This window comes from Patagioenas fasciata, chromosome 6 (genome assembly GCF_037038585.1).
Source record: "Patagioenas fasciata isolate bPatFas1 chromosome 6, bPatFas1.hap1, whole genome shotgun sequence".
NCBI lineage: Eukaryota > Metazoa > Chordata > Aves > Columbiformes > Columbidae > Patagioenas > Patagioenas fasciata.
This window is the reverse complement of record NC_092525.1, coordinates 31,029,584-31,056,303: the sequence shown is the minus strand read 5'-3', so window position 1 is coordinate 31,056,303 and position 26,720 is coordinate 31,029,584. Positions and strand designations below refer to the sequence as shown.

Genomic DNA, 26,720 nt, shown 5'->3' with positions numbered 1-26,720 from the left:
CCAATTTTCTGGTAACTACAGAAAGTTTTAGCTATTTTTTTAACATGCTGCTGCTCTTGCCTCTAGCTTCTGAAGGCTGTGACCCCATAAACCTCCTGTCTGTAGAGATAGCTAATGCTTTAATTGATCATTAGCAGACTTTCAAAATGAGTTTCCATCTGCCAAAAGGGAGTTGACTTAGAGCAGTATGATGCATGGAGGATAAATGCAAGTGTCTTTAAAAAGCAATGCTAGACCACAAATCCTCAAAAAACTTGATCCTAAAATACTGAAAATGAAAAGTAATAGAAAAGATTTTTCCTCTGATTTTTTTTTTCTCAAATTAGAGAAGGCTTATATATATGTATGTGTGTGTATATAAAAATGAGAATTTATTAGTTCATTTTCAGAAGCCAAAGAGCAAAACTTCATTGAAATCTTGAATAGAACAAACCACGCAAATTTCAGCAACTTTAATTTGCAGCATGTTTGGTGGTTTGGGTTTTTTTTGGTGTGTGTGTGTGTGGGTGGGTCTTTTTGTTTCTTTGTTTTTTGTTTGTTTGTTTGGGTTTTTTTGTTAAATGAATTTATTCTAACTTTAAAAAACATGTGCTTTGGAGAAAAAATAAGAACTTTTCTACTACCTGTACTTGAGAATACTGAGCAAAACATCTCCATGTTTTATCACAATTTTTCACAATTACAGGGGTTGCTACTCCTCCTATTTTCTTTAAGCTTCTGCCTTTCAGCTTAGTTGGAGTGATTTTTACAGGTTTTCATGTTGCTTTCTCTTGACCATTGTTGTATGAGCCACTTTTGGGAAAACTACCATTGCCATGATGCAGATGTTAGTAACAGAAATGATGTCTTCTTTCTAAGGTGTCTGAAAAATCAGTGCTATTTAACTCAGTTAAGAAGCGTTGTGGCTGGTAGGAATCCCGTTCTGGCTGCAGCAGAGGTTATGGGTTCCTTGTTAGTGTTTGTCTTGTGACCCCAAAATGGGCAACCGTAGTGGTTTTTGGACTGTTTGGAGAGGTCCTTCAGTGCCTTCTCGAGCACATGCTTTTAGGACCGCTCACAGTTGCGGTAGCTGGGTCAGCAGCTGGTGTGGAAATGACTGTTGAAGAGGTAGATGGATTTTCCAAATCGTCACTTTTTTTCCAAATGTCTGTCTACTCCTCCTCTCTCATTCTCCTCTCAGGTCAGAGGAAAACAGGTTTAAATGTATAGTTTTATATATTCACTAGTGGTTTTCGACGCAACACCTAATTGATTTGGGCCATAATTACAGTCGATGGAAAGCAAAGGATACTACTTTTTCAGATAACACTGGGAAGATTAATCTTACCTAGGTATGAAAGGTTGCATTCTGTTTGCCTTGTCAGGCAAAGTGGAAAATGTTGGTATTGTCAGTGGCATATCGATTTATGACACGATGCTGAGGCTGCTTTAATATAGGCTGGCTCTAAAAAGCAAGATTTTTTTTGAACTTCATTTGCCACATGTTGATGGGAAAGCATCCATTTAGAGAAATGAACATGGCTAATGTCATTCTATCAAACACTGCAATGTTTGAAGAAATCATTAAAAAAAGGAATGAAAATAAGATCTTCCAATTTAATAATAATGGAATATGAAGGCCAGATTGTAACTGTAGAAGTTCATTTCAAATTTAAATATTTAGCATTTTCACTAGTCTGTGAATACAAGAAAATTTATTACATTAAGATGGAATTTAGATCTTTTGACGTGAAGCTGATATTTTCATAGTGTGAAAAATATCAAGCTGACATTATACTGTCTCATTTGATGACTTCCAAATGTCAGAGTGCAGTAACTTATTCACAGGGACCTCAATGTCTTGTGATAGTGTCAATTTAAAAGACATTTACATCGAGTTTTTTATTTAAACATGTAAAATGGAATATGCAAAGTGGATGAGGAGAAGGGGGGAAAGACCAGGGGCAAGAAAGTTCCTAACAATAGAAGGAGGCCCTTCCAAGCCCAGTTCCCAGCGCAGCCCCTGGCAGCCGGGGCCGCCCCCCCGCCCCGGTGCCGCAGGCAGCTCCGTCTGCCGCCCCGCACCTTGAGTCCTCCTGTTCCTTCTCATTTCGGCAGAATTTAGGGAACTGAAAATAGCATGATGGACTTTTCTGAAGAAGGAAACCACCCAACCCTTGCTGTTAACAGTGATTTTGTAATAATGGAAGATATTGACTGTTTCTTTTGAGTGGTGCTAGCTGGGAGTCAGTACCACCGTCAGCTGCAGGAGACTTCAGTGGGATGCTGTTCACGGGATTATGAACCCCAAGTAGTTGCACACAAGCCATGTAGATTTATATTCTATTTAAACTTCCCCCTACCCGTGTGTGCGGCGGCGCTCCAGCTGATTGTCTCCCCCTGCGGACGACCAGACGGTATTTCTGTGGGTCCGGTAGGGCCGAGCCCGCCCGACACCCGAGACACCGCCGTGCCGGTACTGGGCGGGCATTTCGTTCGGCGCCGAGGGAGCGAGGCTCTCGCCACCGCCTCTGGTGTCGCCGGTTACCGCTCGCTGCTTCGGAGCCTGCCGGGCTGCTCGTCAGCCCGCCTGCCCGAGCCGAGCGGCAGCGCCGGGCGGGCCGCCGCGGGGCGGGAGCGGCACCGGCCGCGGTGGCGGCGAGATCCCCCGCCGCCGGCAGGGGGCGCCGCCGCCATCCGGGCGCTCTCACTGCGCCGCGGCCATGTCGGAGCTGGCGCTGGAGGAGCTGTCGGCTCTGGCCGCCATCTACTGCGAGCCGGACGCCTGCGAGGTGCTGGCGGTCTCAGGTGAAGGCGGCCGCGCTGCTGTGCCCAGAGCCGCGGGTCGCTCCGCTCGGCCGGGTCTCGCTGCGCTGCCCTCGCGGCACCCAGCTCGGCCGGAGCTCGTCCCGCTGCCCGGCCCGGGCGGCCCGGCCCGGCGCTCTGGGGCTGCTGCGGGGGCTCTGCCCGGCGGCAGCGCCGCGGTAGTCGCTGGCTGTTAGCGGCCGCGCCGCAGATGGGTGCTGCCTGCCCGCCCTGCTGCGTGTGTGTGCTGCCGGCCTCTGCAGGGGACAGGTGCCAGCGGGTTCCACTCGTTCCTAACTAGCGATCGCCTTAATTCCGGCAGATTGCGGCGCGTGGGTAATTAACAGTGGGTGATGAACAGCACTGGGAACGGGCTGGCTGCTGTTCTGGTGAATTAGCAGTTGCAGCTCACGCGTGTAACAAGATCAGGTACTTGTCCTGTAATGTTTAAGAGGAGTGCAGCTGTGGCTGTGCATAAGAAGCCTGGAGTCATCTCTGGGGATAAGGCAATAACCTGGGCCTTATGACATGCTGAGTGGTCTCTGGTTTCAGCAATATGCATGTGGCTGTAGGTGTTACAGGGTACTAAGGCTCATCTTCTGTGTTTGCTGTAGGTAGGAAGGTGAGATGATGTGTGGTACTTGCTCCCGGGAGCACAGTAACTGTGGACACCTTTACTCCACGTTTTCTGCGTCACCCATGGTGGCCACACTGGTCAGAACACGAGAGATTACTTTTATCAGACTGTGCTGTCACAGTGCTGCGAAGATGCCCCTTCAGCAAGGGAGAATAAATCTCGGTAGTTCCAGTGTACAACAGCAGTCACTGTCAGGCTTAAAGAAAGCCTCAGGTGGGGTATGAGAGGGGTCCGTGTCTGTGCAGATCCAGAGCATAAGGACATTTTGCTTAGTGCCTACTACAGGTGTGACAACTATCCTCGACATTTATTGGAGATACGTACGTACACACATATATGCATATATCCAATATCACTGGCCATTCCTGGTGTCCGGGGGCCATTGCAGTGTGCTGCCCAGTTCCTGGCAATTCCAGCATGCAGCTTCCCACTGGGTGGACGGCGGGAAAATCCTGGAGAACGCCGTTAAAAGTGGATTGGTGGCCTGCCATCAGGCTTGGTCTGTGTTTGTATTCAGACCGAAAAAACTGGGATCGATAAAGAAACACTTTTTTTACTGTGAGAGTGACAGAGCACTGGGACACGTTGCCCAGAGAGGTTGTGGAGTCTCCATCCTGGGAGATACTCAAAAGCTGTGGGCAGCCTGCTGTAGGTGGTCCTGTTTGAACAGGGAGTTGGACAGGACCTCCAGAGGTCCCTGCCAACCTCAGCCATCCTGTGAAAATAAGTTTTCGCTGCTTTGGTATGAACTTACATGTGGCTGCTTTTCAGTGACTCGCTTTAACTAAAAAGTTACTAAGAAATTAATTGAATAAACCTCAAACTTTTATTTGAAAATACATGTTGAAATAGATTTGTGCAGAACACCAAGTGGTTACATGAAAAGAGGACTTTGTGTATAGACAGCCTCAAAGAGATGAAGACAATAGCGTCTGCATGGAGCACAGGTAACTGGGGTGACCTAAAAGCAGAGTTGTTTTGTGTCTAGATCTGCGTGACACACCTCTTGCTCCAGTGTAGGCAGGTGGTTCTGCCATTTCATTTTTTGGATTGGTATTTAGAGGTGTATTTTAAAAATATGATGGATAAAATGTTTTGGCTGAGTTTTATTTTCTTAAAGTCAAAAAGTTCAGCAATGTTATTTCAGGCATAGTTTGCAAATACAGTTTCCAGGCTTAGCAGATACTTATTTTTAAAAAATGTGAACATATCTGAACATTGCATATACAGGTTCTATTCCTCCAAACCTGTTAGAGAAATATACACACATACTTCCCTGTGCTTCGTATACAGAAAAATGATTTAGTGTTTATAAGTTATCAGGATGTAAAGGGCTTAGAAACCTTCCTGGAATGTAAAGTGAGGTGCTGTGAGTGCACAACAGCAACAGGCTGTTATATTGATGTTATGTGACCTGGCAGGGCCTTTAGCCAGACCGAGTTCATGAAATGTTAGGATCATACGTAACTGGTTGATTTCCATTGCTTTCTGCTGGAATTGAACAGATTATTTACAACAACGTTTGTTGGTAGTTTTCTTACTTTGTGAATCTATGTCTTTTACTTTGGAGCTACAGAATCCTTTATTTTGTATACAGTTAACTTCATTAGTTTATGTTTGCTTTATCTCTTCAAAGCGTATAAATTGTCATTGACAAACAGTGCACAGAAGTAACTTTCAGTAAGACTGTTATGTGAGGCTGTCTCTAATACATTAAGAGTAATTTGTGTGTAGATCCGCAGGATCAAAAAGGAGGCCACTGTGGATTTATGGTTTTGAGAAACATAAGAAAATGCTTTTTGCAGATCTCTTGGTATGCTGAAAACTTTGGCTTTCGAGAATTTAACAATGCAGGATGTAAAATATGTTTTTATCAAAACCAATGTGTTGATTAATTTAAATAATTGCAGCATATATTTTTTACCTTACATACCTATTTACAAAGATTAGTGTTACAGATAGAAATCCATAATTTACTTGTTAATCTTTTCTGCTCTGGTTCGCATGCCAAGCTTGCTATAAAAATATATATTCTAAGCTTGTAAGTTAGTAGATGCCATTTTCTGAATTTAAAAATAGTCTGCATGTGTTGCATAAAATGCCTTTGGGCAGGGGAGGAGGGAGTTATCTGTCTGGTTGACATGGAACATAAGAAAAATCTGAAGTACGCTAGAGCTAAATATGCTGATAAGTATGCAGCTATGGGGGAAAACGAGTTAAAATGTATTGAGTTTAGTCTTATTTGCACATTAAATGCCAACAGAACGGTCATACCCAACTTTTTATTTCAGACATAATCACCATTTTGCTGTGGAGACAGCTCAGCCCTTCTAGTGTGTGCAAACAAAGGAAATATTTCGGTAGAGCCCCGTCACGCACAGCGACGGTGCTTCGCTCTTTGTTCTGCCAGCGGCTGCAGCGCTGGTGCAGAGAATGGACGCTGGAGTGTTTAAATAAACTTTAGATACCGTAGCCCCACAAACATTTTGAACTGGCCCTCCTTTTTAAAAGTAAGTCTGAGGCAGATGTAAATGAGCACGGCTGGGCTTTTTGCGATGGCTCAGGGTGATGCACCTTGGGGTGCGAGGCTGCGCCGCTGCCTGTGGATTAGTTCATCATCACAGCGAAAGGTGTGAGATTGTCGCAGGCTTAAGAGTCTGATGGCTGCAGCAGGAGGCCCTTGCCGAAGGGGCCAGGTTGGCTGGTCTGTTTATCCCTCAGTTAGTTCCGAGTTGGTGAGATCTATTGTGACAAGCTAGTGAAAAAATCCTAGGAGGATTATCAGAAAGGTAACATGTTTCTCTGTCACTGTAATTAGGCTGGCAATAGAGTAGTATTCAGCTCGTTTATAGGCTGTGTATTTTAAAGTTTCTCGGCAACACAGCTGAAAATAAAGTGATTCATGGGTGGGAATACAATAATGTGGGTCCCGTTTTGCCCCGTGCAGGTCGCTTTCACCTGGCGCGTACCTGGCAAGGGGCAGCTGGAAGGAGACGGGTGGGCAGGGGCTGCTGTGTGCATGTGTGGGGACCCTCATCGTGGCCAGGAGGTGCTGGGTGCCCCACGAGGTGCACTGCAGGCTTTTCTTCTTGCCTGTGGTTATGTGTACTGAGCCTGGTGTAGTGGCAGAGGAGTTGGTGCCCAGTAAGAAATGATTGTCAGGGCAGCAGAAGACAGAGTTTGGAATGGGAAGGCTTCAGGTCCTCCTGCATAGCTGCTGCCCATGAATGAGAGTGCTGCCAGATGGGATAAACTTGCCTTAAAAATAGCCTGGAACCTTTCATAGGGTCTTAGAAGACTGGAGACCAACTCCTGTTGACAGGGAATGAGGCTTTGCCATGTAGTGCCTGTAGAGATGGGCATGATTTGGTGTAAGTTCATTTAATTAGGTGGATTTGCATCCACTACTTTCGGCACTGGATTTGATTCTCTTGAGGTAGCAACGGGTTGTAGGTGTTTGGAAACTTCTTTATAATAATGCTCGTGTTTGATTATTGAGTCTGGAGGGTTTGCTTATATTATTTTGCTACTACCCTAACCTAGAGTTCTTTGTATGACCCAGGAGGGAGGTTTGGAAACAAGCCTTTGACTAAGCTCTCTGAAGTGCTTCTGTCTGTCCAAGTCACTTTTAGGTTCTTTCACTTATTTACTAGGGTTCAAATATAAAATCACAGAGAGCACTGAGACTGGTTAGCGGCATCAGCAGTACTAATCAAACATAATTCAATGGACTGTCATTTAAATGAAAGTAAGATAAGGTAGGGGGAGAAGAAGGCGAGTCACTTCAAAGGAGCTCCTCTGAAATCCGGTTCTCCTCAAATCTGCCTTTCAAATCTGGCTTCTCTTGCCCTCATAGAATGAATCAACCTGACATTTTAGCATTTTTTTTAAAAGAAAAAGGGGTGAAGTGTTTAGAATGCATCAAAGGGGTGAAACAGAGAACATCTGAGGAAGATCATCTTTATCTGATACCCTCTTTCTTCATGGCAGAGGAGCAAAAGTAGGTTAGGTCTTTGTCCCCGCTTTTTACTTCATGAAGTTTTATATTGTTTTTCTGTGAAACGTTTTAGTCAAGAAGGTTTTATTGCAGAAACTACTGTACATAAGTTTCATACTCAGCATCTTTGATTGTGTGATTCATCAGGAGGATGTGGTCTTTTGCCCTTCCTGGTTCATACTGTATATATTTTTTTCCCTCTGAAAATAATTCTATTCTGAAATAGACCAACAAAAGGTTTTGAGTTGATATGCAGATATATACACATACATTTTTATAAGTATATGCATACATATGTAATACATATGTAATATCTAGGGAGAGATGTACAGCAGAGATGTTTTCATTATGTCAATCCAAATGTTGTAAATGTAGAGAAGTTGGCAGAAAAGAATTAAGCATATTTTCTCGGAAAGTTGTAGGGGACAACGAATCTGGCTTTTTTATTTCCAAGTCTCTCTTTACTGTGGAACTGCTTTTGAATGGTTGTCCTAAAAAATGCTCCGTACTACTCTGTTTGCCTTGCACTGGTATTAATGTTAAAGTCTTAGGGATTTCTCTAGGAGCAAAGTCAGGGCAGTGCTGAGTCCATCCAGAAAAGTCTCCATTTTCAGTTGTCCTTGCTGCTACTATTGAGCTGTAGAAGCCGACTTATGTGTTTCTGAGAGAGACAATTCTTTATTACTGGCTTGTCTAGACTTTGAAAGAGCCAAAAGGTGTGAATGCTTTTTAGAATGTGTTAATAACTTTCCTTCCAGTATGATATGGGTGTTTCATTTCAGGATTCCCTGCAAGAATAGCTTGAGCCATTGGTTGCAACCCGTTCCCCCCTGAAGTGCCCCCCCTCCCTGCCACATCCCTTATTTTGTTTAGAGTGGCAGTCATTTGAGTTGAATTGTTAAAGAAAATTACTTAATAATATATATATAGTTCAACTTCAAGCAAACTATTAATGGTTTTTTGTTTGTTTTTTTTTATACTTTCCAGAGACACATGGAATCACATTTAGAATTCAAATCAGCGTGAAAGGACTGCTGGATACAGATGTAATTTTAAAGCTGTTATTTCATTTACCAGTCAATTATCCATCAATTCTACCAGATATTTCTGTTAACTCAGACCAGCTTACAAGGGCCCAGTGTATGGACGTGAAAGATAAATTACTTGAACAAGCAAAGAAACATCTTTCTGAACCCATGGTACACGATCTGATCCTTTGGATACAGCAGCATCTTAAATATGTCATTAAGCAATCAGCAACAGTTTGCAGTGAAAAAACTACTTTGTCAAGTGGAACAAGTACAGAGGATGGTATCTGGATGATCCTTTTGCATTTAGATCACATGAGAGCAAAGGCAAAATATGTCAAAACTGTGGAAAGATGGGCTTCAGATCTAAGGCTGACTGGAAGACTGATGTTCATGGGCAAGATAATATTGATTCTTCTTCAGGGTGACAGAAGCAACATTAAGGTGCTGGAACAATGAATGTTGACTAGTTCTATCGATTTACCACTGAAACCTATGTGTCTGAATATTTTGTGTGTGTTTTTCTAAGATGAACAATTTTGGAAACAGATTGATCATTAGAAGAGTAGAAAGCCCAACAACTTTATTCTGTGTTTAAGGAAAAGAAGATATTCTATGAGGAAGAAACCAGTGATACTTGCAGACCTGCGGCCTATATCTGTTTGCTTCCCACTGTAATTATACTCCTGTCTTCCCTATGTTTCCTGACTGTAATATGCCTAGGTTCAGTCTCCTGTATTTCCCACATGTCCCAGAAAACTTCTGATGAGAAATTAATAACAGACATTTTTCTAGCTCATTACTGACTGTCTCTTTGCTTGACTTAGACCATGTGGTGCTCCCAGCACACACTTGGGCTTTGAACTTGTAGTTTGTACTTACGAACTCCCACTGCATTAGGCAGGTTTTTGTGGTGATACTGGAGGAGAATGTTTTGGCTTTTCAAACTCATGTTCTCTAGATCACTTAAGACTGCGCTTAGCTTCAAGCTGGTGAATAGAAGCAGTCGTGCACTTTTTGGGATGGGCACTTTCAAAGTTTAATTGCTATATTCTGAAAAAATCTGTATGTTTCATGTAGATTTTTGCATTTTACTAAACGTCAAATATACTAGATGACATTTAATAACTTGTTCTTTTTTGTCATTTAGGAGTACATGATTCTTCAGAAAACTTCTAAGGTGGATGTGGACTCAAGCGGAAAGAAATGCAAAGAGAAAATGATGAGTGTACTGTGTGAGACACAAGTACAGTCACGGCACAGAAGGTATAATTTAGTACTGTTGTGGATAGAAAAGTAATAGAATCGATAATTACATTCTGACAAATCTAGGCATATTCATGAGTTTCCCTTTTACAATGTAGGTTTCAGACGTTTGAAGTCAAAGAATATTCAACACTGGCTGAGCTACAAAAGGAATTTGAAACTGCAGGACTTACAGCTCTTTTCTCTGAGTTTGTGCCTCCTCTCTTAAAATGATATTAAAAGAAAACACTGGACTCTTTGACCCAAGCAGTAGCTGATTACAGATGCTGAGGGAAGATAAAAGGACTCATTTGGCAAACAATGTTAAAGCTTTTTTGTAAAAAATGCCAGAAGTAGCAATCCTTTTGCAAGAAGGAGAAGGTAATTCGTATGTTAAGAATTGATAAGTTTTTGAAAAAAATTAGAAGTGTCTTTTTGAATGTTAGTTTTCATTCTAAAATGTGTAAAAACAGTCAAGTGGAGAATTTAAATTGATTAAAAAGCTAAGGTAAAGCCAATTGTAATCTTGTCTTTGATAGTTTATGGATTCCTTTTTGCACTTTATCTGGTTTTACTGTCTGTACATCTTTAGATACCTTGATTCAATTAAACTGTCAGAGCAGTATATACAGACTTCAGGCTTCCGTCTCTCAAGACTTCTGTCAAGTCTTCTGTCATTTTAGAAGCTGCTAAGTGATAACTCCCTATTAAAATTTCCCTATCTTTAGCTTTTTTTGTTTTTTATTGGTCAGTGGCCTTGGACAGCTTCTATATATATATATATTTAATCACTAGTATGTGTTTTGCTTTGATATGATGTTTCAAATTATAGACATCATTTTTACAAATTAGGTTGTGGAAGTTCTGTTTGCCTAGGGAGAATTGGATACTTATTTCTTGTGATTATTAACGTGCTTTGTTTTCTAATTTACCTGATACCATTCTTTACCAAGACTAGATAAATTGTCCAGTAGTAAAAAAATTGGAACTAATGAGTTTCTCAGTAACTAGAAGTGCTATTTCAATTGGTTTTAGCATGTAACTAAACGTATGCTTTACTGCTTTCTAAAACTCACTCCTGGAAGCCAAATGTCTCAAGTATTCTTTGTTAACTGAATAAATTTGATCAATTCAATGCAAAGGAATTTATCTCCATTGTAGTGGGGGAAGACTGGTACAATTTGGTTGGTTCCCATAGTGTAGTTTGGCAAATCATTATGTAAGACATTTTGATTTCCAGTTTCATACTCAGACTGTGAGATCATATCTCTATACAAGAAAAGCAACTAAAGCAAACTATTCAGATTTTTAGGTTTTACTGTTTGAGATATCAAATACATAAACGGTTGTAGACTATTTGAGAGTTTCTTAAATTTTTTCCTAATATGGAGTGTCTCAAATACATATGTTGCATGTTATTTTATGCACTGAGGCTTACTTAATGAGACAGGAGTAAAAGCTCTTCTTAATGAGTCTTTCGTGTGTAGCACATGTAGTACTTCAGACACAGTTGAAAACAGACTGGGTTAAACAGGTTTTACAAATCTGTTCTATATTATTTTGAAGTGGATTCCTGAGAGGAAGTCTAATTTTCTGTCGTTATAAGTGTACATGGAGATGAATTTTTGCTTTTATAAAGAAGAATAAAACAAGTGTCTTTAAAACATTAAAATAACATGTATTTTAAATTATAGGTTTCAGAATTGAACTATTTTCAGTTAAAATATCTATGCTGAAAAACTGTATTAGTGGAGTATAAAGTCTTGAAAAGATACAGAGGCTCTTTCCTTGTATTTCGTGGTAGATAGGACAAATATAAAAAGTAAGAAAAGGCCAATGCATGTACAGCATAAGAAAAAGTAATCAGTATCTCTACAAATCTAAATGTTGCAAGGTTTTGCCAGATGGATTTTATGTTCTCAGCCAGATCCTTACTTTAAAATGTGCCACTTTTCTGGAAGGAGAATAGTCAGCACAGCCTATATCGCAATCTTGGCCATTGAAGTCTGGTCGGGGCCTTATCCACCTTGCACATCATTCCATTGTATATGCTCTCGGCTGATTTTGGGAAGTGGGTTGAATAGTGTACCTCATCATGTGATCTCAAATTGCCCATGACCGCAAAAATAGTTGAGGCATACAGTTATTGTGATCATCTTTCTTGCAAGATTAGATACAGGCCCTCCAACCGTTTCTTCCCTATTTGGACACCTACTGTAATTATCTGCATAAGAAAAGCCATTTGTAGGATCAGCGGTTGCCAGTTGCACTTGGATATAAACTCATATATTTTCTTGAATATTATTGCCTGATGCCTTCTTGGTTAATTATTTGGTTAGAGCGAGCATTCTGCAACAGACAATTAAAAGAGTAACAGAAGTTAAGGAGCAAATGACAATTGGGTAAGTTGCAGCTCTCTTCTGATCTGTGCTCATCTTCCTGCCAAACGAAGTTATGGTAAGCAGCTTGGTGGTTTCTATATTTCAAGAGTTGTAAAAGGCAGTTTATACAATGGATTTTTATCATAGTTGAATTTGTTACTGACTTACATTGGACAAATCAACAAAACCAGTGTAGGAAAGAACTGCAGTTTTTTGCTTGGTTTGATGTGCTTCAGAAGAATTACAAATCTGATCAGCTTGATACTATTCAGACAGCAGAGAACATGAAAACTGATGTCAGTCTGATTCTGTCAAAGCAAATGCTTTTTCCTACCCATCAATCAGTCACTTATTTTGAAGGGTAGGAGGATATCTTGTGTTCAGACAAGTAAACAATATTTTTAAAGGTTGTTCTTTTGGAAGGATGTTGCAGCTGTCTGTTAACTGATGGTTTGTTTGCATTTACTGTAAAAGGAGATGGGCAAGCCTCTGAGCCCCTGGGGCACAAAAGTCATTGAAATGCATGTTCCACCCTCCAAGGGAGCTGAAGCAGACACAGAAGAGCAAAACGCAGGGAAACTAAGTCAAAACTCCTGAGAATTGTTAAAGAATGTGTATCACTGTCTAAAAAGTTATTGAAGTGTGTGTAGCTGTCAGAATCGGACAATTCAGTTGCAAGGAAAAATAAATCCACAAAGAAAAAAAGTGATTTAACAAATAAACTAGCTTTCTTGTGGATATTATATTGTAAGTAGTTATTAGAACAGTAGGATTAGTAAAGCATCATTTCCTGTGGACCTTTTTGTTGCTAAACAGTTGTGCACATGAAGCCTTTCTTTGGGAAGTGACATTTATGATGGTGCTCTGCCAGGTGGGTCCCCCAGTGCCTGATATTGATGGTGCTGTCTGCATAAATCATTCAATTATCAGTAGTCTCTTTGTTCTCTCCTACCTGTTTTCATCAAAGTCATAGAAACTTGATTTCTTTCAGGCTGTTAACCTCTGATTTTAATTGAAATGAGTTGAATTCAAAAGTTCTAGGAGAATTTTGGAGTATAAACATTTGTGCTTCTGCATGGACAGCACAGCTACAAAACTGTTGCTCCCTTTGAAAACCATGGTAAAATGAAAGCTGTTGCAATAGGCCTGACTACTTGAAGAATCAAGTGTTTAGGACAAAGATAGATACATAGAAATAGGAACAAAACCCCAAACCCAAGGTCAGCCCTATTTCACAGCTGTTTTTGCATGAATGCATGACACCCAGAGCATCCGTTCTAATCCAGAAGAGACGTGCTCGGTCCTCGGAAGGCTGTGCAGAACTGCCGTTGCGTGGATGCCGTGGGTAGGCATCCACCAGTCTCCGGAAGAGATGGCACCAGCTGCATCAGGCAGGTTTGTTGGCAAGTGGCACATGTTTACTTTTTCTGCTCCTTTTGTCTGATTCCTGACTGCTGTATGTCTGCATTGCTGTGGTATGAGGAGAAGGATGGTCTGGTCACCTGAGGAGCTCTTCTCTCTCATTACCCTTTGTGTGGCAAGTATAAACTGAAGTAACCAAAGGGGCAACATGAGATCCAGATAATTTTTACTATTACACGTAACATTGTGTCTTGCTGCATATGTATGCTACTACTACAGCAGAGTAGTGTTGTCTGCAGAAATGAGGACACTGGAGTAGTAACAGATTAAATTACTCCGTTCTGCAAGAAATCAATCTTTTCTACAGTTTCGTTTTTTAGAATCGTTACTCACCGGCATCGTGACCGAGGTCTGTTGGTAAAACAATCTCTGTCTTGGCAGAGGGAGGAGCAGGAATAGAACTCCGTTTTTGTAGTAATCTTTCAAGGCATTATTTATAGCATTAATAGGCACTGTTTGTATTTAAAGGTTTTAATTATAATCTCTTGGAAATAAACCTTTATGAGCAGCACATACAGTGAAGTAGCCTACCATTCAGGAGATGAGCCTGGCCTTAGTGCAAGTAATGCAAAGTTCCACAGGAGGGAAATAGTTTTATCAGGGAACATCATCAGTATTGGGAATTCACCAGCTTTTTAAAATTATTCAGTCTCATTAAGATAGTTCTTGTACACCTGCCCCATTTGGTATTTGCTGTTACAGGGACAATGAGACACTGTAAGAACTCATGTATGGAAATCCTTGACATAATAAATTAAAAAAAATTGAAAGTCGATGTGATTGTTTTGTGAATAAGGCTAAGTTTTGTGGGGTTTGTAGTTCTGTCTCTCTGTCCTATAATAAGACTATTTGTCTCTTATTTCTTTGTGAATAACCAACAAAAATGCTGAGATTAATATAAATTATATGCAGAAGTACTGTAATGAGCCTAAAGAAACTTCATAGGGGAAAAATATTTTGATTACATGGTTTCTTTTAAAAATAGTTTAATAAACCCTACATGTGCATGATTTAAAACCTGGTGTACCTTGATTTGTTCAGCTTTATCTGTGAAAAATACAAACATAATCATATTATAGTTCCTTTGAAATAAGAAGATGAAATGTTGCTCACACTGTATTTCTGCCAGAGTTTGAGACTAAAATTGCTTATATTATGAAATAGTGCAATCGCTGGAATCAACTTGCATATATCTCATAACAGTATTAAACATGATCATCCTGTCTCTTTGTGCATAACACATGCAACACTGGCAGCACTCTATTCTGGTTTTATATTTTATATGTATACTTAATTTTATGTTATTTTATGCATGAGTTGTGATTGCTTATAGGCTTAATTATAGACATAAATAGAATTTGAAATATAAATATGCTAATAGCATTTCACAGTTATTGTTCTGTTTTATTTTCATATACTGGCTTTTAGATCAATATTAGTTTGTGTTTTCTAACCTCACAGTATTAACCTGTAGTGGAGAGAACTCTTCGGAGTAACAGAAAATTTTGCCTAAAAGACACGTATTTTAAGGAATTTTTTGGACTCTAAAAATAAATCCCTTAATATTTTCAGTTAATGATGGATTTGGGTGCTTCAATTTTATGCTAATAAGGTAATAATCATTACACTTTTTAGTTTTCATTGTGTTTCTCAATGTAATACAAGTAAGCTGTTCGTATCCTGCATTAGAACATAGCTGATCATTGAATTGGGGTCAAAATTTTATTAGTGTTTCCCACTGTAAATGTCTATGATTCAATGTATGTATGCATTGCTATCATAACCTGGATGCGAGGGCTCATTTTAGGATGAAACTTAATACAAAAGATCTCTGCATGAGAACAATAACTCTTCTTTGTGCCTCTTTTCCTATTGTCACCTTTTACATTCCTGCAAATAAGAAATGATGACTGATTTATATGGCAAGTAGTCAAATGATCACTGTTTGCTGGAGCTGAACTGAACAGTTCAACTCGCTGTGTTCCGGGAGCTGCTGGGAGCTGCTGGTTGGAGGTGGGTGCTCTCTAGCCTTTTGTGGGACCAGTTTTGGCAACATCTAACTGCTCTGCTGAATAACTGAGCTGATATTATTTGAACTTCATGTAGAGGAGTGAGCTAATTTCACCTGTGCAGAAGATGAAGGGTCAGCTGCTGCTTGATCTGAGCTTCGCGTCGGGAGAGCAGCCTGGGGCTCCTCTTGTGTTAGTGACACGGGGCCTCGTAACCCAAGGTTCACACCTGTGCTCGTCACCGAGAACACTGCAGAGCAGAGTCGCTGCCACCATTTTGAGACTGAAGGTGCGAAAATCAGTGTTCCTTTACTGTTCTTGGGCTGCACTTACAAACACATCAACACAAAATGGCTTTGTTGGTCTCTGATTGATCACTGATGCTGTAGTAGTATAGAGGCAGGGTATGTTTTTATTGGAGTTGATGCTATGAGTACCTTTCAGTCAAGATAATATCAAAAGCAGTTCTTTTTTGAAGTAAAATAATGGAGTTACTTGAGAACACTGTCCATATGAGATGCTAAACAGAAGCTGAGCTGTGTGGATAGAACTATGCCAGAGGCTGATTTTTATTTGGTAGAAGTGGAAGTGTTAGAAAGGAACAGACAGCAATAAAACCACTGGTGATGTGGCTCGCAGAGAAGCCAAAAGAAAGGGTTTTTTTTGATTGATTACTCTCTAGAAAGAGCTTTGGGAATAGATCAAAGAAATTGCTACTGCATCCAAGCTTCGAGTAGAAATGCCTGAAATAAATACGCTGCTTCATTGTAATTTCCTCTTTTCAGCAGAAATGGTGTGTAGAGCTGAGAACAAGTAATGGAAGTTTTCCCAGGTATAGAGATGACTAACCTCACCACAAGAGCTGCAGGCTTTCTGCAAGGGAATTAGGGCAATTCTTAGAAATTCTTCTCAAATGACCCAGGGATGACAGAGGGCTTTGTTAGGGCAACAACCTCCAAAAGTCTTGTGAAACTGCGAAATCAGCCTGCAGTACCTCTGGGTGGCTGGAACATCGATGGAAGAGGTGACCAGCAGGTACCAGGTGCAGATTATCTGCAAAATATGGGTGTCCTAGAAAGCAAAAGCAAGGACTAAGAGGGCTGACAAAACACTTTCAGAAAAAAAAAAAAGAGGAAAAAGTCTGTTTAGGTGTGGAATCAGAGAACACAGGTAAGTGTTTTATTTTTATGAGACTTTCTGCATTGATGTTGTGGAGACCTAGTGTGGAAATTTTAGATGGTCCTTGCTCAAACAGTGCATCTTGGGACGTTTATGTATTTCAGTTCCACATTAATTACGAAGGTCATTTTGGATGATAATGGCAGTCAAGTGGCATTAAGAGATGTAAGTGCTGCAAACGCATTCTGGGTCAAGGATTTGCTATTGACATTAAGAGCCACTCTTTAAGTGTGGGTTAGACAAGGCACATCTAATAAGAGCAGAAATGAGAGGGAAAGAAAATACTCCACAGGAATGGCTTCAGGAGTTCCACAGAATCATGCTTCTGAGGTACTGGTGTTGACAAAGGAGAACTTCAGTGTTACCTTTGCATTGACAAAGAGCCAAATGCTACAAACTCAGTTGGGCATCCTCAGAGTTTCTGGGCTGGACAGTGCTTGGACAGTGCATGGGGCCTGGCAAAGAGTGCGTGTCTTCCCTGTCAGCCATGCTCCGCATGTCTGCTTTTTATTAGTTATATTTTACAGCAGCTGCAGAGAGGGAGCTGAAGGCTGCTTGCTATGAATCGTTATTTACTTCCTACAATGCTAATTATTAGAAGATGCTACAGGTTTTCTTCAGACTAATTTTGAAGAATCGAGAACACTTTTTAAAAGAGGGAAAGAAACAGTGATAAAACCTCAGGAGAAGCTGTTCATTTACATATTGCTGCTCAGAAAACAATTATCCTAAGAAGGAGGGCAATCATAAAGCAGAACAGAAATGAAACATGTCCCCAAACCAGTTCGGAGTTGCCACCTTTCTGAGCTCCTGTAGAAGCTGATGTTAGTGCTCAGCAGAGAACAGGTCCCTCTACGGTGGAGCCTGTTGCTGACGCTGAAGAGCTCCTTGTGGGGGAAATGGGACAGCTGAAGGCAAAGCCTGGGAGTACAGGTAGCATGCCGACCGCTTTTAAGGCTTCAGCTTTTAGACAGCTGTGGAAGCTGAGCTCCCACAGGGACCCTGATACTGGCCAGAAACGTTTATTTAACCGATCAAATCTATTGGAACAGGTAACTAAATTGAAAGCTTGTGATCAGTTCCAAAGGAAGAGGGTCATTGTAGGAGGTGGAGCTGTTGGGTACTGGGGAGCACTGGTTTTGAAAGCTGGAATATTCTTGGTGGCTGGAACAATGAAAAGCTGATCACTGGGGTTTTTTGCATTGCAGTTGCATATTAGTAATAGCTATGTAAAAAATGGAAATAATTGATTATTAATAATGGAATTTATGGATTTTTTTCTATAAGTTCATTGCTAAGTTGAAACAAATGAGTTGTGGATAATTGTTTAGCAGCAAAATAAAGTTTTTCTGCCTTCAGGTATACAGTGAGATTGAAAGTCCAAAAAGAAATTTTAGTTGTTAGGTTTCCTATGGATCTGAAGTAGGAATGGATTACAGCTCACTGAAAACTTCTTATTGACAGCAAATCATTAAAAGAGGAGCAACGGATGTTATAAAATTTCAGCTGCTGTGGAACAAACTATCAGAGAAAAAGATGTGAGTGCATGTAATTCCTGTTACTCAGTGTTTTGCAGGGACTCTTAGGAGTAGCAGCAGGGGGGTCTAAGATGTTTCTGGGTAGAGATAAGGATTTTTTTTTTCTTTTTCCTGAGCCAGCAGCAAGAGATTCTATTTATGCCATTTTCCAATAGCAGAAAGAAATGGGATGCACTTCTGGAAGCATACCATGAAGAGGTAACAGAACTTTTAACAAATCTGTAGGTCTCATTCAAACACAAACAAAACCCAAAACACGTTCACATGGAAATATCAAAGTCTTTCTGAATATTTCTGGTTCTTTATCCTGAACATAAGATTTTTTTACTTGTGTAACAGACTTATTTTTGTAGTGGCCAGTAGCAGGCAGGAGAGGAAGAAGGGCCTGGGAAAAGATTACTTTCATGGCAAAACATAGCTTGTGGCAACCTGAAGTGGCAGCTCTTAAGTTAAGTTGTGCACGAATGTATTTGAGAGACTACTGTCTGCACAGGTAAGAGGTGGTTTTTTGTTTTGTTTTGTTTTCCTATTAAAGCCAGAGGGGATGTTGGAACATGCTAAAACCTTTGAACAAGAACTAGTATGTGAACAAATAACCTGCAATAAACCTCAGGTTGTCACTCAAGGTCAAATATTGTGTGAGTTGTTACAAAAGATAGTAATTTCCCTTCAGATACAAAGTAGAAAGGGTGGACTTTGCAATGACCTGTAGAAAACAGCCTCTGCAGGAATAGGAAGCTTTGTCAGTTCTGGAAAATTGTTGTGCGGTGTGGTAAAAACCAGAAATGTGTGGTGGTTAGCAGATGGCTCTTTGGTCCATTTTGTTTCACAACCCCTTTTATACTGAACCTAGAGAGGAGAGCAATTAAAAGGGCTTGTGTAGTGATTGCATTATGATGGCAGCATCCTAAGTTTTCAGTGGGTAGCTGTCATTTCCCCGGGAAACCGTAGCTGGCTGTGTTAAAGCCACAGCTGCCGATGGAGGATGCTCGTGGTTGAGGCAGCCTGGGTGTCGCTTCAGGTGCCGCATTTTCCAGCGCTGAGCTGAAGAGCAGAGCAGAGGTTTGCCTGTTCCAGGCGTGGGTCTGTGCCCAAAGCTCTGAGTGATCTTCCTTGCTTTCTCTTGCACTCTGTGTGAGCACAGCCACTGTCTGAAGGAGCAGCAACCAGTGTGACCACAGCCGGGCTGGCCCCTGCACTGGGGCTGGAAGAAATGGGGACACCTGACTGTCACCACACATATGTTATATGCCACATTATCTCATTAACTGTCCAAGTTGGTACACAGGTTGTTTTTATATATGAGCAATTCTAGCCCTGACATTAGGCACCATCTTGCCCTCATGAGGATGGGAAGACCTTAATTCCAGAGCTCTGTGTTACACCATATGTTTTTATCTTGAAATATCTTCCCATCTGTAAAGTGCAAGAAAATGACCAAATAGTGAAAGTCAGCTGCACAGGAAAATACCAACAGTATGGGATACAGACTGTCAATCTGTGAAAATCCATCCACTGTCACTTATATAAATGGAAAAATAATTGTTTGTTCCTCTTCAGAAATGTAGTTTATGCAGTCTATATAAAGGCAAATTATTTAGTGCAGTGCAAGGAACATTCTTTTTTTTTTTTTTTTCCCTATCTGAAACCAATTTAGTATTAACTGATGAAACTATTAGAAGATACTGAACCCAATATGAATTTCTTTGGTGGAATACATGGTGTGGAGGAGTGGCTTATCTCACAAAAAGCCTGCCTCCATTTTGGAGGTAATGGCATTTTTATTTTTTTGCTTTCTGAATAATAGAGGAAGAGAGGGATAGATCCGCTAGAATACTCTCCTTATCGTTTTTCCAGCCTATGCTCTCATGGAGAGGAGTAGCTGAGAGTTGAAAGGGGAAAAATCCTGACTATTGTGCTTTCCCTGAGATAAGGAATATTTTAGAATCCCTTGTCTCATACATGAAACCTGGTAAAAGGGAGTTATATTAACATATGGAAGAGTTTTTAGGAAAAACATATCTTAGCCTCAGGAGCCTGCTTTTGACTCTTGGCTCATCTGGGTGTTTTATATGTCTTTGAAAACGAATGCTAAAAGGGGGACTATGAGCCACATGGGCTGAGATTGCTGCAGTGACCTGAAGATGTGAAAGCACAATTGAAAAGGTCTATTTTAAATGTTTAAGGAATTAATAATTGCTGAAAAGTGCAGATCTCCAGAAGAACAAGCTTCTTATATGCCGCATTACAGACAGATCCGGCACTCATGGGAGGCATTTGTGACAACAGTCTTTCAGTGGGTGACATTTATGTAGATGATAAAGAGACAAGACCTCTTTATGTAAAATTTACAATGAGCTTTCTAATGTCATCAGTTTTTTTAGGCTTAAAAATTTCCTTCTCTCATAAAATTAACCCCTTGTGTTTAGTGACCAGTGTTGGGAGGTTGCAGAGGACAGCCCAGCAGGTGGGTGCACCAGGAGCCTGGGGGCTGGGGACCTATGGGGGACCTGGGGCCGGACACTGCTGTCCCTGGGCATGTGGCAGCCAAAGGGATGTTTGCGATGGCTGCTGCTGTTAGACTGAGCTTGACAAGAGAGATGGAGGGGAAAATGTATTGTCAGCCTTGTTTTTTCTGAACTTGTATGTGGCAGTTGGGAAAGAGCTTTTGCATCCCTTTTTGGTGATATAGGGCCAGTAAATAATCACAAAGTAGAGAAGAAATAGAATTAAAATACTGAATGAGGGAGAAGGGAAAAGACATTGGACTAAAAACCAGTGTTAAAAGCAGTTCGATGGGACAGAGCAGAGTGTGCCAGGCAGGGCACAATGTGTGGAGGCAGAAAGTGCGGATGGAGCCCCGTGGCTGCGGCCAGGCTCTGTGGGGTGCCGGGGGTGTCACACCTGCCTCCTACCTCCCCTGGGGGGAGCAACCCCCACTGGCTGGCCAGCTGCCCAAGAGGTAGCCAGTCCTGGTGGCCACAGGGTGCCCAGGGGTTCAGTGGCACGCTGCCCCTCCAGCTCCCTGCCCTGTGCCGGGGGGAGAAGCAGCAGACAAGGGTCACTGCTGTTCCAGCCCTGCTCCTTGTGTTTCCAACTAGAGTCATCTTCTGCACAGGCGCTTCCCCTGCTGCTGTTCAGCTGTGCACATCCTGACACCTTCCCATGGTCTCTTCCCTGAACAATGTTATCTTGCCTGAACTTGCCATTTGGTCTCCCAGCCTTTGTAAACCCCTGGTGTAGCCACTGGCTACTTGGACTCCTTGTTGGAGCAGGTGGCTCTACATGATGGAGATCAAGAGCAAACAATATGTATTGACTTAATTAAATTGGAAATTTCCACTTGTGGTGAGAACCCTAGTGAGAGTTTGTGGTATTATTCACCCATAATACTTTCAGGTTTACTATGTAGGAACCGATAATAACTCTTAGTAGAAGACCATAAACATTTTGTCTCTTGAAAGCAGGAAGATTCTCCAGTCCCTCAAAACCTTTCAATAAACTTAACCTAGCAATAACTAGAAGTGTCCAGTCTGAATTCATTTTAGCAAGAGAAACTCTATATGCTAGAGGTTTTTTGGGTGATAAAGGACAAAGGTTTGGATTCAGCCATCACCTTACATTCTTACCTTTAAAAAGGAGTATTTTGGTGTAGGACAGGGAATAAACATAAATGCGTATACAGTCCTAAAATTACATTCAGCCCTTTGAAGGCAACTGCAAGGCTGATGTGGCCCCTGGTGAAAATGAGTTTGACACCCCAGGTTTAGGATATTGTAAAGTGGTACCTATGAAAGGTTTTTAAGGACAAATCCTGACACGCTGTCTCTATAGGATGCATGCTTTTGTCCAACCTTTCTGTATGGAGAAGAGGATATGTACAGGGAGGCTACAGTTTGCTGAGCAAAGCTGTGGAACAACAACTTTGTGCACGGGTTTGAGAAATCCACAGAGGTGAGTGGATGGCTCCGGGCAAGCGGTGGCCCCACGGGGTCTCTGGCCACATGCTTCAGCTGGCTGTGGTCTCTCTGGACCCCCTTTATCCTGTTTAATACAGCAGCAGTAGGTACAAGAGAAGCTTTACAGGGAGGACATATATTCCCCCTGCTCTCCCAAAACATTGCCTTCTTGCTGAGCCTGCTGCATCCCTGATTTAATCCAGAATAAGCTGTGTTTTGCTAAGCAGTGCACTAACCCATTCAGATACTCTTAGATCTGGCAGGCTGCAGTGCATCAGAGTATTTTGATAAGCATCATGTCTCCTTGGAAACTACTACTTAGCAGTAACTTGACGCTACATTTGGAGTGTTATGATTAATTTAAGCCTTGCTTCTGCAAAGACACATGGTATGGGCCTCTTTCGACAGAAGTGGGGAGTCTTGTTGAGCTTATCAGAACAGCTCGTGTGTTGGAAAGTGTCCCTGTGGGGTTTAGGAGTTCTCCTCTGAATCTCTTCAGGCTCTGCTTTAAGCTCATTTGTTATAAATCTCACTTGTTATCATTAGGTATATTTTTAGGAGTCTGTTGTCTAATCTGATATTTTAAAAACATTTCTAGAAAGTCTACCTCTACAGTTATGAATAAATATAAAGCTCCTTCTGAGGCCATTAAATAGTATTTTAATTAGGCTGGCGAAATTGCTTTTGGCTTGTCTTTAAAGTCTTTAGTATCTTATTTCTATTAACAAAATGGTAATCAACATTAAATTCTGAAATGTAACCAAAGTAGGTCATATTTTTATTAACTGGAGATAGATAATGAGTGTGCCCTATATAAAGATTTGGATTAAATCTTCTGAGATGCTGAGGATAGTGTTTTAATTAAGGTAATCCTTATTTGCATCTAACAAACACTATTGCTGCTTAGAAATTTAAGACCTTAGTGATGCATATTAGTGCATTACCGCAACAAATCTAATAGAGATTTAATACTTGTATTTGAAGTAGCAATCTGTCATAAATTAAGAGCATTTGCATAATAAATTTCAACCATGCTATTCTTCGCAGGTTTTTATATAATTAAGGAACACATTCAACATTGAAATGTTGTAATTTTATAGTGCTAGGAAGGTGTACTTTGTTGTTACTGTCAAACTAGTCCTTGTTTTCACCTGCTTGTAATATAAAGAAGTCCAGCTATTGCAGCAGTGTTACATATGTGTGCTAAGTTTCTTCCTAACCCTCTCAGGTATTTCAGGGCACTTGGCACAAAGAATGGGACTGTGTATACCATCTCACGGAACTCTAAAGTGACGTTTACAAATAACGCTCTAACATCTTGATAGAAGAGTTACTAACTTGCATCGTAAGATGTTACGAGTCCAGTGTTTGAAGCAGAGATTTGGTCTGGGATACTGGCAAAAGGACTGTGCTTGATACCATATATTATAGTCTATCAGTATAGATGTGTATGCAAAGGCAGTACTCAGCTGGTTTCAGTGAGAATTAACTTAGAGATGTAATTCATTTTAATGTTTTACATAACACAAACAGAGGCTTTTACATTAAATGCATTCCAAGCAAGCTTTGTGAAGATCTTATCATTCCTTTGATTTCTAGGTTGCATTACCTAGTTTTTGAGCTTTACTACTGTACTAATCTGTGGGAGTAAAACTGCAAAGTGAAGCAGACAGACACCTTGTGCACCACTTTGCTCTTGGTGTGCACTGGGACACCAGGGTTAGCTGGAGTTTGAGTTCTTGTAGGATCCTTCACCGAGTTAGGAGAAATGCTCATTTTTTAACTCAGCAAAAGCTCAGCCTGAGAAACACCATTCAGGGAGCACGGGGATTCTGTCTGCCTCTGCACTCGCTCCCTGAAAGCAGCTGATGGGATGTTTGTGGACTGAGTACAGGGAACGGGTAATGTCTGCAGAGGGGCTCTTCCCTAGTGCACATCCTTTTGGCTTTTACTTGTACTGGCTTCTCCTGAGGAGACCATCTGTCACTTAGAAGAGGTAATGTACAGGGACTTTCTGGCTGAGCTTGCTGAGCCTCTGCAAAGCCCCACTCCCCACAGGCAGGGAGGGAAAGACATGACAGCAAATCTGCTGTGTTCTTCCATTAAGAGTTTTCTCTATGCTGGTAACATTTTTGTGGCAGATCTTCTTTCCATTTCACACAGTGGGATGCACAGAGCAGAGTCCAAGCAGCTTTGGGTGTGATTTCTTGAGTTCCTATTTGGGTAGAGATTTCCCTACCTCTTCTCATTCTGCTTTTCCCCATGGTGGGGAAAATTGTACTCATATTCAAACTTTAATTTCTGTCTGCATAATTTCACCCTGCTGCTCTATTGGGAATCATGCTGCACAAATCGTGTCCCTTGTATGTTTATGACCATCAGAAACTATATCTTTCTTGCTCACAAACAAAAAGCAAATCAATGGGAAGATCATAAAGATTATCTTTATTAGCTTCCTCCCAGCATAATCCACAAGCATAAAACAATGTTTTCCTATAAATTAATATAAAATAATGGTCTTTTTAGGACTTTCATTTTATATACAGTCAAGTAATATTAAATGTTTTATTTATGTCAAAGTTGCTGTGTATGACATATTCTTGCTATCTGTAGATGACAACTATTATATAGTAACAGATGAATCTCTCTTTAGGAATGGACAACTTTGCTATCCCGTCTTAGTTTGATATTCTGTTCTGTGGTTTAGTAAAGAATATAAAGGGAAACCTGGCAAAAGAAAACTATATACCCTGTTTCCCCCCAAATAAGACCTACCCCAAAAATGAGCTTTGGCATGGTTTTTCAGAATTTTTTGAGGATGCTCGAAATATAAGCCCTATTTACAGTTCATTAAAAAATCAACTTAAATAGTGTCCAGGCAGCTATCCATGTAAAAAAGTAAGCATCTTTTGGAGCAAAAATTAATATAAGACCTTGTCCTATTTTTGGGGAAACAGGGTAGCACAAGGGACCAGTCTTGTTGAGGCTCGTCACTAAATTTTAGCGCTCCCTATTTGTTATAAATATTATCATTTGAATTGGTAATTGATAGATAAAGTTTACACTCATTTATACTATTTACTTTTAGCATCATTGGTTGGCAATTTACAATCTTTCCTATGTTTGTTATACTTGGAATGTTGGTTGCAGTGATTCTGCCTCTCTCCTCTCTTCATTTTAACATTTCCTTGGACTGATGCTGAAAATTACATGTTAGTTTTTCTTCCATCAGAAACCTGTGTCACAAAAGTAGAAAGACCTCAGCTATTGAGATCAAAGGTTGCTAAACTTTGCTGGATACCATGGCACAAAGTTCAGCTGTGATGAATGGTGCTAGGGCTTGAAATAAGAGTAGCAAGTGTAAGAGCATGAGTCACTGCACTGGGTCTTCGTGTCTGCAGAATATTTGTGTGAACTGCTAGCTGAAAGTGTTGACAATTTTCCATTAGTAATGAATTACAGTAGTAATTTCATTAATTTCTTCACCTCAGTCAGGATATGTGAGTGTAAGTTGCTTAACCAAGCATCAGAGGAGCCATTGCAGTTAACCTTTAGTCCTTTGCTGTGTAACCAGGACCAGTTAAGAAGTAAATTAGCGTAACTTCCCTTTAAAAAAATTACTTTAGATAAGCAGTGGACATAATTTTTTGCCTGTTTTTAATTTAATAGCAGGTTTATGGTTTTATGCAAAACCATTCACATTACATCTGACCCTCTGGGAGCTGGATTTTTTCGTCTGTGTAATTTGGTGTCTTTAATAATCTGCTGTCTGTTAAATCCAGCACAGGGTTGATTAATGAATTGTGATGAACCAATGCATTAATTTACAGGTTTGGTCTAATACCCTAAAAGGCTACATCAGTGCTTCCAGTTATTAATGCTAATAAACTTGAGAGAAAAAGCAATGTGGGGAGGGAGAGGGGTAAAGGGAAGGTAATATGTGACAAGTCTTTATTCAAGCACTTATGTCTGCAGCTACTTTTCTTACAAGAAGACTGCAAAAACTCTTGACAACACACAACATCAAATCAAGAACAGCTCTGTAGTGTTTAAAATTATTGTAAAATTTCTGAAACTGTGTTCCATAGTCAAAGCCTTTTTCAGTGCTGAAAGACCTTCTTCAATATAGCTTTTCATACTGTATTTTTAAATACTGCATAACATACCTTTGAAGTCCTTTGCTGTTAAATCTGTGGATGAAACACAATCCTGAATATGAATTTCTCTGAAAAGTCACTCCAGAACCCTGGTAGATGATAGGTAGGTGTGTGTATAGGGAGGTATAAACGTGAGAACGGTGGATATTTCACATTGACAAAATTTGCTATGATGAGCAAATAATTTCTAAGATGATATTGAGGCTTTTGAGATGATTTTGAAGACTTCAAATATTAATCTACAAGCAAAATTTCAAAATCTAATGTTATTTATTTTTTTAAAAAAAACCTTTGAATGTCTATTGCATGTAATGATTCAGAAGAGTAGAGTGTGTTCTGTTAAGTCTCAAAAGAGCTGGTACATTGAGGAAAGGAAATAGTTAT

The 26,720-nt window shown here is 40.6% G+C and overlaps 1 protein-coding gene across 1 annotated transcript; it reads left to right on the top strand.

Annotated features, from left to right (window-relative positions):
- Positions 1–2,657: 2,657 nt before the first annotated feature.
- Positions 2,658–11,379, top strand: RWDD3 (RWD domain containing 3). Its single transcript, XM_065842401.2, has 4 exons — positions 2,658–2,787; positions 8,406–8,890; positions 9,597–9,712; positions 9,811–11,379. Exons 1-4 carry the CDS (start codon positions 2,703–2,705, stop codon positions 9,923–9,925), a joined length of 801 nt encoding a protein of 266 aa, XP_065698473.1. The 5' UTR covers positions 2,658–2,702; the 3' UTR covers positions 9,926–11,379.
- The last annotated feature ends 15,341 nt before the right edge of the window (positions 11,380–26,720 follow it).

Excerpts from the sequence above, each read along its gene's own strand:
- RWDD3 (XM_065842401.2), top strand. The coding sequence starts at position 2,703 with ATGTCGGAGCTGGCGCTGGAGGAGCTGTCGGCTCTGGCCGCCATCTAC. Across the intron at positions 8,891-9,596 it reads GTGACAGAAGCAACATTAAG|GAGTACATGATTCTTCAGAA; the intron begins GTGCTGGAACAA and ends TTTGTCATTTAG. Across the intron at positions 9,713-9,810 it reads GTACAGTCACGGCACAGAAG|GTTTCAGACGTTTGAAGTCA; the intron begins GTATAATTTAGT and ends TTTACAATGTAG.